General features: G+C 45.8%; 1 protein-coding gene across 1 annotated transcript in view; it reads left to right on the plus strand.

Annotated features, from left to right (window-relative positions):
- The window catches only part of Fam78b (family with sequence similarity 78 member B), an 83,614-nt gene extending 72,731 nt beyond the window's left edge, over nucleotides 1-10,883 (plus strand). The window contains exon 2 of the mRNA XM_004639868.2: nucleotides 10,139-10,883. Within this exon, the coding sequence (XP_004639925.1) occupies nucleotides 10,139-10,661 (523 nt within the window). The 3' untranslated portion in view covers nucleotides 10,662-10,883. The remainder of the gene's footprint in view (nucleotides 1-10,138) is intronic.
- The last annotated feature ends 2,023 nt before the right edge of the window (nucleotides 10,884-12,906 follow it).

Raw genomic sequence — 12,906 nt, forward strand, 5'->3', positions numbered from 1 at the left:
TGCTGTTCCAAAACCTACTGGTGCGGCCGTAGCAGAGTGCCTCAGCTCCTGTCATCCATAGCTATTATTATCATTTCTCAGAGTTTCAGGGCCAGGTAGTATCCAAGAGGCACCATGGGCAAGCATATGTCTTAGAATCCCGTCTCAGATTTGTTGCTAGGTTCTGCCGCTGAGTTTCTATATGACCGCAGGCAAGTTCCCTCTGGTACAGTAGGAAGCAGGACACCCCCCTGGTGACATTGATGTACAAAGTAGATGTGGTGCTGTTTGTGAAAGCACTTTGTAAATACTGAGGCTAAACACGTATAACAATATGCATAACAAAAGAAAAAAATCCCAGATCTAACGATGCAGGGTTTTAGAGCCACACACACATCTCTCCCACCTCTGCCTGTCTCTAAAATACGTGGGCTCCTGCATACTAAGACAAGCTCAGGTATTCCCTTTGTATGTAAAAGTTACAAGCCAAACTAGCAGAGCTCTGAATGAAATCCTGTTCTTTTACCTAAACAACCACACCTTTATGACAAGCTGCAGGTGAGGCTCAGCTATAGAATTCTTGCACACTCACAGTTCTGGGCCACAGAGGCACAGGAAGAGCCCACCCTGGCCCCCAGCGCCACTCTCACCCCCACCGCAGCGCTTTTCCCTGTTAAGACACACCATCACTCGCATGTACACTCCACGTGGAAGCCAGGCAGACAGCACCCCTCTGGCCATCCCCAGGGCCCAAAGTGTACACATAGTGGAGTGGACTGTGTGGGGAGATGGACCAGAAAAAGGCTGCATGGACCCTGTTTTGGGTGGAGAATACTGGGCTCCAAGGTCCCCAGAGTGTAGTGCAGGAGAAGGGTGACAGAAGTAGCGCACACCCCTCAGCTCATGGACTCCCTGCTCAGTGTGCGTGAGCATGGCTAGGAGACCCTGTCGGGAGTCAAGGTGGCAGGCCAGGCAGGGCTCCACTCTCCTGGGTCTAAGGACAGCACCATCCTGAAGCCCTTCAGGCCGGCCCATCACTCAGTGCTGCATGTATGCTCTCCCCACATTCCACCAGGGGACAGTCAGTGTCAGTGAACCCCCATGAATGTGAATGCCCTGCCTCCTAGAATGCTGCTGCCACCCCTCCCCCATCTCCTCAGTGGTTGTAGGGAGCAGGGTGGGCTCCTGTCAAGAGGCCTCTCTGCCCAGCGGTGTGACCACTGGGGGAACTGGCTGAGTCCACATGGAGCCCAGACTTCAACTCAGGGACCACTTATATGAATGAAATGCTTAACATGGTAAGATTCAGGTATGATTGAGATTTGCCTCTTTCTTCAAAAAAAAAAAAAAAAAAAAAAGAGAGAGAGAGAGGCAGAAAGCATGAAGGTTGCAATAATCAATGTTTCATCATTAGGCCCATTGGCAAGTCCATTAGCTCGGAGCTTCGGGTCAGTGGCTGATTGTCCAAAGTGAAAACACTGTTTATCAAGTAAAGGAGGGCTGGGGCGCAGGCAGGGCGTGAGATAATGGCTAATATTAACACAGGGTGTTAGAGTACACTGTCACCTCATGTGATCGTTTGGACAGCTCTAAGATGCAGAGGTCTGAGTCATTTTTCTACTCATTTTACACTGTAGAACCTGAGGTTGACAACCATGACTTGCCTGAGGTCAGCCTGCTCTGGGTTTTGTTTTGTTTTACAGTACTGGGGATTGAACCCAGGGGCCTTCACACAGAGCTACATCTCTAACCTTATTTTTTATGTTTTATTTTGAGACAGTCTTACTAAGTCACTAAGTTGTCCTGGGTGAGCTTGAATGTGAGCTCCTCCTGCCTCAGCCTCCCAGAATGCTGAGATTACAGGGTTGTTCCACCTGCCCGGCTCACCAGCCTGCTCTCAAATTGAGGCACCCACCTACACCTCCTGCGATCAGTTTCACTGTTTCAGCACACCAAAGACTTAGAGGAAGGGAGCACAAGATCAAGATTGCAAAGGCAGTGTTCCCTCAAGCATGTGGTGGTAAGGGCGGGTTGAGGTAAGAAACCCAGCCTGCGGGCCCAGCCCTGCCCCTCCTCATCTCCACAGCTTGGGGCCTTCACTCTGAGCCTCTCTTCCTTGTGCATGAATGAAGCGTAGCAGTTCCTGCCTCTCGTGAGCACAGTGAAGCAACTGCACAGGCCGGGCTCAGCAGCTGTTTGCTTTCTCTTCTCCCCAGCCCTACCTCTCTCTCTCACCTGCACCTCACAGCTCTGTGCTTGCTGCATGCCATGCACTGTGCCAAGTGCTTCTCATTTCTTGTCACGTTGTATTCTTATGCCAGGAAGATCAAGCAAGTGCTATTTCTCCACCTATTTTATGGGTGAGGAAACTGGCACAGAAAGGGCAAGGGACTAATGAGTTCACATAGCTCGTAAGAGGCAGCGCTGGGGGCAAGCCCAGGTCATTGTGTTCCAGGTCATTGTGTGTGTCCGTTCCTCTGGACAGCTGTCTGTCTCATTGCTTTTCCTCCTTGGCCCAGCCATCTGAAGGGCGTTAGCTGCACTCTCACCTTTTTCTTGTGCTCATTCATTCCTTCTGGCAATGGTCACCAACATTTTTGGTACCGGGGCCTAGTTCCATGGAAGACAGTTTTCCCATAGGTGGGGGGCTGGAGGGCAAGGTTGCCGCGTGACTGAAAGGAGCAAGCAAGCAAGATCCTTCACAGGTGTGCAGTTCACAGGAGGGTTCATGTTCCTATGAACAGCTAATGCTGTGGCTGGTCTGACAGGAGGCAGGGCTCAGGCAGTGATTTATACAGGATGCTTTACTTCCTCCCCTGCCACTCACGACCTGCTCTCCGGCCTGGATCCCAACAGGGCACAAACTTATATAGGTCTGCAGACCCAGGGTTAGGGACCCCTGCCTTACAGAATTGTCCATACTGGGCTAGGTTTGCTGCTGCTTTGATGATTAACAAATCCCATGGCCTTTTCTTAACCTCACTCTTCACTTCTGTGTCTTCCACAGTGCTGACTCCCTGAAATTTCTTGGCTTTGGAAACTAGTTCTCCTCTTTCAGTGGCTACATCTCTGATTCTCAGACTCCACTTTGGCTATGGCCATTGAACATCCCCTCAGGACCTCTCTTTCACCTCAGATAATGCACTCAGCACTCTTCCACCAAGTGATCTCCACCAGCACATGCCTGACCTGGGATCTCCAGCTCTGACTTTCTCCTGAGCTCCAGACCCAAGTTTGCAGTAGCCCCCACACACACCCATTCTGCCCATCTGGTCAATGTCATTAGGAGCAGCAGCATCCAACCTGAAATCATGGTCTTCACAGCTTTGCCTTTAGACCAATTCAATATTTACCTACCCAACTGATAATTTTCACCTCCTTCTATGTTCCAAGCTCTAACCTGGGTATTGGAAATGCAACAGTGAATAAGACAGGAAGCCCTTGTCTGTTTAGGAGTTGCATCTCAGAAGTAAGATGTGGGAATGCCGGCCACTAGCAAAGTCAGTGAATTGTACACTACGTTAGAAAGTTGTATGAAGCAAGCTACAGCAGAGTTGGGGGACAAGGAGAGATGGGCAGGAGGTTTGCAGTTTTAGTCGTTGTCGCCACCAAAGGTTGCACAGAGGACAAGAATGATGGAGGCACAGGAGCAACTGTTTCAGACTTTCACATCTGAGCGAAAAGTGTTTTAGGGAAAATGGAAAGTAAGTGCAAGGGCCCAAAGGTGGGGTTTCTTTGGCAATATTGAGAGGCCAGGAAAAGAGAGAGAAAAAGGGGGTGAGGTCAGAGAGGAAATTGGAAAGAGATCACACAGGGCCACATAGACTCTGTCAAGGACTTCAGCATTTCCTAACTGGTTTAGAAGGCATGAAAACATGTTGAGCAGGAGAGTGACATGACTTTAAAGATATTTAACAAGGTCATGGTGGCTGCCATGTTCTAATTACCAGAGCAGCAGAGCCAGAAATATCAGCAAGGAGACTACAGCAGCCATCCAGGAGAGAAACCTCTGGCTTAGACCAGAGTGGTGCTAAGGGAGGTAATAGGAATGAGTTGAATGCTAGGTATACACAATGTGACTTTTAAAAACTACAGGGGATGATTAAGCATTTTAAAAATGTATTACAGTAAAAAAAAAATGCATTGTCATTAAGCCCTCTGAGAACCTTACCTCACTGTGAACACACTCATCCCGTCGTCCTTGCCACTTTCTGAAGCAGTTCTGGAAGTCCTCTTTCACCAGTATCCTTTCATGGCTGCCTCAATGCTGGACATTGAATCAAAACACAACAGTTTCTGCCAAATAAAAGTATTACAGTGTGTCCACATTCACTTTTTTCATTGAATGTGACACCACATGACTCTGGCTCTTCCTCAAAGTCAAAAGGATGATGAAAAAGGAAACATTTTTAGTAAATTCAGGACATGCAGACACCCAGACCAGAGCAATGGAGAACACAAAAGCGGACGCCCAGAATTGCATCAGAAGGTGGCAAGAACAATGAGAGAAGAGTATTCAGGGCAGGAAAAGAATCTTGAAGGAGATTAATGGTGATGTGTCCTTTGCTGTTACACGGGGTTTTTCAGTTTAAGCATCCACTGTGTATGTTGATGACACTTTGCTTGCATTTAATGGGCTCCCCCACATTTACTGATAGGTCAGGTCTGTGGAGTGTGAGAGTGGTCAGTAGTGACTCCAAAGCATTTTGTAGGTGGGCAGTTGAGTACATGGATCTGGAGCCCAAGGGAGCAATCAGGCTAGAGATACAAATTTAGAAATTGTCAGAGTGTGAATGGCCCTGAAAACCTTGAGGCCAGAGGAGATCACTAAGGACATACAGAAGAGAGGATGGAAGATGGAATCTGGGCCCTCCAGTGTTGAGAGGAGGAGGAACGAAGCAGAGTTAGCAGAGGATACTGCAAAGGAGACAGGGAGAAACGGGAATAGTAAGCATGCACCGTGAGCCTGAATTCATGGTGTAGGCAAAGGAAGCAAAGACAAATGAGTGTCGGTCCTTGCTCTCAAGATTTACACCCTGAAGCACCACTGCTGGTGGCCTTCGAGCTGTGCAGAATGTTAGGGAAAGCGGTAATACTACAACTTTGTTACTTCAGTGGATGACTTTTTGTGTCTGTCACACTCAAAATGCTTGGTTTTTCTAAGTGACTTTCTTACTATATCTGCTAACTTACCTCTAGGCAAATTCATTGCCGAACCTTAGGACATCCATCCTGGTAGTAGCTCTCGTATGCCCCCTGTCTGTCTCCTCCGCATCAGCCTGGATGAAGGCTTTATTAGAAATTAGAGTGTAGCAGACCTCCTACCACCCTCATTCCCTCATTCCAGCCCTCCAATTCTTCCTTTCACCTGACTCTCATTCATGGCCCATCTCACTACCGCTGGGATGAAGCCCAAGAGCTAAAGCCCCCTTTTAAAAGTGACACGACCCAAGATGACACTGCTCAGTCCACCAGAGCCACCACCTCACCTTCCCAGGGCCCAGCATAGCCCACGCGATCTCTGCTGTCTCCTGGGCATTCCATGCCCACACTTGCTGCCACACACTGGCCCGCGATGGAACTTGCCACCGCCAGAGTCCCTAACACATTTGCTGCTACAGCCTGCATGGGTGTCCATGTCCCTGGATGCCTGTGTCACTTTGGATCTGTGCCACTCATTTTTGCATGTGGATATAACATGATCAGTCACTAAAATACATTTATACTCACTAACTCACTTAAGGGTTGGGTGGTTGGTTGGTGGATGGGTGGAATTAAGCCCAAGGCCTTTCCATGCAGCTAAGTCCCCAGCCCTTTCATTTATTTTTTATTTCAAGATAGCAACTCACTAGGTCACTAAATTGCCCTGGCTGGGCTTGACCTTGCAATCACCCTGCCTCAGCCTCCCAGAGTGCCAGAATTGCAGTCAGGCATGTGCAAACACATCCAACTATTCAGTTCTATTTAAGTGAGGCTCCCACACACCTCCAGGATAGTGTTCAGTGCATAGCATAATGCTAGCCTAATAATAGATTTTAAATGAAAAATAGATGTCTTTTTTTCCCTAATGTCAGGAAATATATAAAATATAAAATGGCGATAAACTACTTTACTGTATACATGTTTTACCAAGATCCAGGTATATGGACATAAAAGTGGTTCAAGTGAAATATTTATTTCTTGAATAAAGATTTACTGTAGTTTACTACAAGCCAGAAAAAAATGTGTTAGGCACGATTCAAAAATAAGTCACAGTCTCAAGAAGACCATTCTGTACTGGGGAAGACAGGCACATAAACCCATAATTATAATTCGGCCCCCAAAGATATGGATGTATCCATGGGTAGGTGGGAAAAAAGGCTTCCTGGAAGAGGTGATTCCTGTGTCGGTTCTCAGAATGAATAGCTAGGTACGTGGGACAGTGCTGGTGCAGGGGGAGGAGACACTGCAGGAGCAAAGAGACAGAAGTGAGCAGCAGCGTAGCATAGGGAGGGGAGGCCACGTCATGAAGTGGCAAGTCTGTTCTGTTAAAGAACTTGGACAGAGGACCAGGGAGATAGTTCCTATCTAAGCACCTTCCTGGCAAGCGCAAGGACCCAAGCTCGATCCCCGGTGTGGCATGCAGTGGTAGCACCAGAAACCCGGGCACACCATGCTATCCCTGAAACCGGGCATGGTGGCACACACCTGTAACCCCAGCACTGAGGAGGTTGAGACAAGAGGATCACTGTAAGTATGAACTGCATAGTGCAACCCTATAGCCAATCAATCAATAAAAAATTTTTCTTTTATTAATTTTATTGAGAAACAAATAGCAATGAGACAATTTCAAAACCGGTTAGTTGGACAGTTTCAATAATTAATACATTGCATATTGTTGTCTTCGTAGTGGTTACTCATAGTACAAGATGCACTTGGAAGGAGATTCCTCAGAAAACTAAAGATAGGGATTTCATTTGACCTACCTATTCCCCTTCTAGGTATCTTCCAAAAGAGGTAAAGATACCATTTTTCAGTGATATATGTATACCTATGTTTATAGTAGCAAAACTTATAATAGCTAAATCTTGGAAGCAGCTTATATGGCCATCAGCAGATGAGTGGATACAGAAAGTGAGGTATGTACACCCAGCAGAGCACTACTGTGCCATAAAGAATCATAAATGGAGTCATGAGCAGGAAACTGGATGCACCCTGAGACCACAATATTAAGTAACATAAATCAGAAATGCGAACTTAAGTATCATTTCTTTACTCTTGTGAGAAGTCCGCACTACAAATGTAAAAAGCAAAGCACTAGAACTTGATCCTGTGGGTAGCACAGGTGACATTGTCAGAGGAGCTTTCCAGGGGCTTTATACAAAGAAAGGGCATGATCGGGTGTGTACGTTGGAATAGCTATGCAACCTAAGAGATGGACCTAAAAGAATCAGGATTGGCTCCAGTGAGATCAGTTGTGAACCATGACAGAGGACAGTAAGAGTGCTAAACACTTGGGATAAACGAAGGAAGTGAGAGTTGGGTGGAGCGAGGATGAAAGTAAGTGTTGCTTATGGGACAGCGTTCCCAGGATGCAGAGGCACGATGGCTACAGGAGACCAGGGCCGAAGCTAGCTAGTGCTTTTGTAGATTAAGGGAAGCAAAGACAAAGGCATACTTCTGAAGAGGTAGTGAGTTCAGGGTGTGCCGTGTGGAATTTGAGGTGCCTGGAGCATCTTGTTCAAAGTGGTCCCCTTCTATGGCCATCAAGTGTTTTCTTCTTGGTGTCATTCCTTCAGGGATGTGGCGGCAAACCACTGTCAAAGCCATTTATTTTACCAGCTGCCTCCAGTAGGCATGCTTTGCATAGGACTGCAGTCCACCTGGTGTCTTTGTTCCGATGTGATGGTGAAGAAACGTATTGTATTTGTTTGTTCCAAAGAATCCTCCAAGAAAAAATTATCTTCTTTCTCTCCTGATGCATGCAAAAGGCAACACCTTTATTCTGTTACCTCAATTACTTCTTTCAGGATTCTGGGAACAAGCTTTGTGCTTTTCCAACAGATGTTGGACCCAGCTCTGGGCAGGAAGATGGTGGTAAAAATATGAACTGCACAGTCTCTATAGATAAAATAACTGTAGAGGCTAGCAAATAGCCATTCATGAAAAGGACAGTGTTCTAAGAGAATAAGAAGTGCAACCACTTGAAGCTCCCAAAGGCAGCTGCGATGGTTTCACATAGAGTGGGAGCACAGGTACGCTCTGGCCCTGCCGAGAGTGGCTGTCCTCCACTCACACAAAAGGTCCTGAAGACCAGCAGGCCTTAGTTAGAATCAAAATAAAAAATAGGGTTTAGGCAACCCAGCAAATAAATGGGGTGGGAAAACAGAGTAACCCAACGGTAGGTCATTTCATGAACCCAACAAACACATTGAGTCTCCACCCAACCAGTAACCCTCATATGACTCATGTCACACTCAACACTTACTCTCTTTTGGACTGTAAGAAATGATCATCAGATTAACCGGGAGCTGTCTCTGGAGTAGATGCATTAGCATGTGAAACAGCACAAGGTCTCTCTCATTGTCTGAATCAGGTCAATTCCTGTTACTTGGTTTCTGCCAAACATGATGCACTACAATTATTCTCAGCAGTTACGTGGTCCATGAAGACAGGAGATAAGACTCCCGCAGCGATGGGCTCTCCTCCTCCCCAGGTGGCCCAGGCCTCCTTTAGGAAGTATTGTGAGGGCCGGGTGGAAGTGGCCATTAGTGTCTCCGTGTCCCCATGTGATGGGAAGAGCTGCTGAGTGTCATCAGCAAAACTGGACCCTGCAGCTCCCTTTTAGACTCTTTGAATAAAGCCCTGCAGGATCATCTGACACTTCCTAGAAGGAGGAACTTATCAAACAAGACCACAAACTCTTGGCTCATGATTAAACAATCTTTCTTTGATTATTAAATTTTTACGTATTGTTACCAAGCATCATACTAGAAGTGGAAATATGAAGAATGCCTCGATTCTAGTCGAGTCCAGTCCCTCACCACAACCCTAGGAGCTACTACTTCATTGGACAACCTGAGCTCCCTCGACTCCATGTAAGGGTACTTGGGGAGTCACTATGACACAGTAGCCAAACACATAGACTTTGGAGTCAAGCAACTTCCAGCTCCACCTCTTACAATCTGTAGGACCCTTGGCATGTTCCTTCAATATCTTTCTATCTCCATCCCCTCATGGGAGAGTGAAAATAAAATCATATACATTGTGGAATGGTTTGAATATTTGTTGAGGTAACATAAAATCATTAGTCATAGTGACTGGACTAAGGAAAAGCACTCCGTAAATACCAGTTGTTGCTAGTATATTAGCCTTATTATCATACAGAACAGTCTTACAGAAGGAACACAAAACATAGGCTAAGAGTGAGGCTCATGTCCTCCTCCCCCTTATTCTGTGGAAGGTTGGGGGACAACCAGAAAGAGCAGGCAGGTACCCCAAATGGTGAGCTTCCCAAACTGAGCAATGCAGCCTTCAGTTTCAACTCAAAGCTAGAGGGAGAGTGGAGTATCTGAGACCGCATGTGACAGCCTGGAGTGAAGTATTCTCATGCCAGCTTCCAGACATGACCAGCATCTTTATATTTTCATCTTTGAAGCATTGGATTTCCTTAAAGCTACTAGAAATTTTACTACTAGAAATTCAACTACTATAAACTCTGCTACTGTTTTCCCTTTGCCTCTTTTTACCCTCCTTTGTGCCTGATACCCTTGCTACCAAGTAGAACATTCCAGTTCTTTCCCCAAAACCTGAAACTATTCACCCTCATGCTCCTACAAAAAAATGGCTCCTTCTGTGGAATGCCTCTGAGCCACTAATCACCACCACCCCATCTGGTGGTCCTCCTTTGTTATCTCTCAACTGCCTCTGAGCTTTCTGCTTCCAGCTGGGTCAGTGATAGTTTTATTTGACTTGTTTTGGCATTGCTGTTTTAATTTTGTTTCGATTTGTTCTCATTTAATCCTGAAACAGCACAACATAGAACTTTGTGACTCAAATTTCCTTCTGAACTTTCCACTTTGCCCAAGTTGTCTATGTTAGTAAGTAGTGGGTACCTCTTCGGCTTGAGAAAAATTCATTCAGCCTCTTCTTTTCTTGTGCATCTCTTCTACTTTGCCAGGTCCAGCTGGGAACTGCCTGACTTGAGGGAAGGGAGAGCAAAAGCCATCAGTGACTCAGATGGGGTGAGCTACCCTTGGTATGGGAATACCACAGAAACTGTGACCCTGGTTGGCCCTACCAACAAGATCTCCAGGTTCTCCGTCAGCATGAATGACAATTTCTACCCTAGTGTGACATGGGCAGTGCCAGTGAGTGACAGCAATGTGCCACTGCTCACAAGAATCAAGAGGGACCAAAGTTTCACTACCTGGCTGGTGGCCATGAACACCACCACGAAGGAGAAGATCATTCTGCAGACCATCAAGTGGAGGATGAGGGTGGACATTGAAGTGGACCCTCTCCAGCTGTTGGGACAGCGGGCCCGGCTGGTGGGCAGGACTCAGCAGGAGCAGCCCCGGATCCTGAGCCGGATGGAACCCATTCCCCCAAACGCACTAGTGAAGCCCAATGCCAACGATGCCCAAGTCCTCATGTGGAGGCCCAAGCGGGGGCCACCTCTGGTTGTGATCCCTCCTAAGTAGACGCAGACTGGCCTGACTGTGTGTGGAGCACACGCCGCTGAAACACGCAGTGAGGTTGCCAGGGGTGGCAGGAGCCAAACTGAGTTTCTGAGCCAAAGCAGACCTCTTGGTTTGCCAGCCTTTGCAGCTACTTGTGAAGAGTACAGCTGCTCCTTGGGTGGTACAACCATAATCCTTAGGAAAAGTCCTTTCCTTTTAGGAATAAAGAAATCACTGATTTGACAGACTTGCTATGATTACCATGCAAGTAGCCATATTTTGGAGCTGACCAGGATGATTCTTTTATTTGAACTATTGACCATTTCTTTCCTGTGAGATGCAGAGGATGGAAATGAAATTAAACAGTGCCTGTGGCGAATGCTGCTTCCCAGCCAATTAGAAGTGGGAGTGAAAACATCTACACCAGATGTTCGTAAGACAGTCCCATTGTCTGACCGGGCAGGGGGTGGTGGCTGCTGGGGAAATGGGTAGAGTGAAATCCTGGTGATGAAAGAATGGATGGTGGGAAATAGAAAGAATAAGTTGTCGTGAATTAACTCTTGGGTATTTGTTAATTGATCATCACTGTGAGCACACAGGAATGAAAGGAACAGGAAAGCATTCTGGGAACTGTCCAAGGTGCTGATGCAAACTGCCCTATGGAGACTCTCGCTGGCTCCAGCTACCTACCTCTTTCCAGAAAGACAGCACAATATTTTTAGTCACAGCATTTAGATATGTAGTTCCTGAATTCTGCAGTAGCTATTTTTGGGTCCCTCACCATGTTTTTACTGATAGCCAAATTGCGATTCTTGTTTACAGCTGCTTATTCTGTTTCCATCACCAGCCCTGATTTTACAAAAAAAGACCTATAATCCATTTAGGGTTTCAAGAACACTCCAGCGAATAAGAATGACATTTTCATTCTTCTTCCTGTTTTTAATTTCTGAATAACTGGAACATACACAACATAGGCATGCACATACATACACACACACACCAGGATGCATAAGGCATAATAACTGGCAAATTTGCCAGCAACCCCTGCATATATAGTACATGCAGCCTCTAACATACATAGTACATACACTACATATACATATAGATTTATTTTTAGATCTTTTTCACAGCTTAAACATTTATGAAAAAGTGTTTCCTAAGGCTTAGCTTTAAAGTCCTTTACTGAAAATCTGAGCTGTTTGCATTAAATAAGCTTGTATTTCTGAGATCCAGCCAACAAGGGTGGTAGGCCAGTTTTCCTCTAGTGGAGCCAATATGAAATTCTTTTCTTCTTTTTCTTCTGGAGGTTGAACTCAGGACCTTGCACTTGCCAGGCAAGCACTTATGTCACTGAGCTATCTCCCCGGCCCTAAAATTCGTTAGAGTTTCAGACTTTCCAATAATTTTTCAGCTTTCCAACTTAAATTATACTCCCATAAGAGAGATTTTCTCTTTATTTTCACTAGTACACATAACAGTGCACACAAACATACAGAGTTACACAGAGACACAGCAACATCCTCGTTCGAACTTCCTATGCAAATTAATTATGAAACTCTCACAGTGTCACACATTTAATAAGTGGATGCTACACGACTAATTTTAGAGTGAGAACATTGAAGCTCAGAGCAAGTACAGTGTGTCATGGTTGGCTCCAAACATCTGTCTTCTACTAGAGTTCAGAGATAGAGAGTGACAAGCAACCAGGTGCATTTATACCTCTTGTTTAAAATGTAGTTTAATGTAATTTCTTTCAAATTCTAGCCCCTGGAGCTGGAGAGATAGCTCAGTGGAATAAGTGCTTGCCTGGCAAGCACAAAGTACTGAGTTCAATCCCTGGTACAGAAAAAAAAAAAAAAGCCCATCAAATTCTAGCCCCACAGGATGGTACTTGTTTACATAAAAGAGTTAGCAGGACCACTCCAAATTATAGTGTTAACCACACATCCCAACCATCAGCGACTCTTTTATAGATTAGTTACTGATGGCAAGTTATTTATAGCAACACATTAATGACACATCAATGCCTCATAGAAGACCTGGAGACATTCCATTTAGAAATAATTCACTTGTTCCATGTGGATTTCTCTGTCCCTTCTGATGCTTCCTTATTCTTCATGAGAGAGGTAGCCCCAGAGAGCTTCAAGCAAAAAGTATAAATCTGCTCATTGTCTGCACTGACATCAGAAACAGCAGTCTCTTCCACAAATTGAATTAGATGTCATATTTAGGGTTTCTGGGGAGTGGATACCGATCCTAGAATATA

The sequence above is a fragment of the Octodon degus genome, unplaced genomic scaffold (genome assembly GCF_000260255.1).
Source record: "Octodon degus isolate 3935 unplaced genomic scaffold, OctDeg1.0 scaffold00116, whole genome shotgun sequence".
Lineage (NCBI taxonomy): Eukaryota > Metazoa > Chordata > Mammalia > Rodentia > Octodontidae > Octodon > Octodon degus.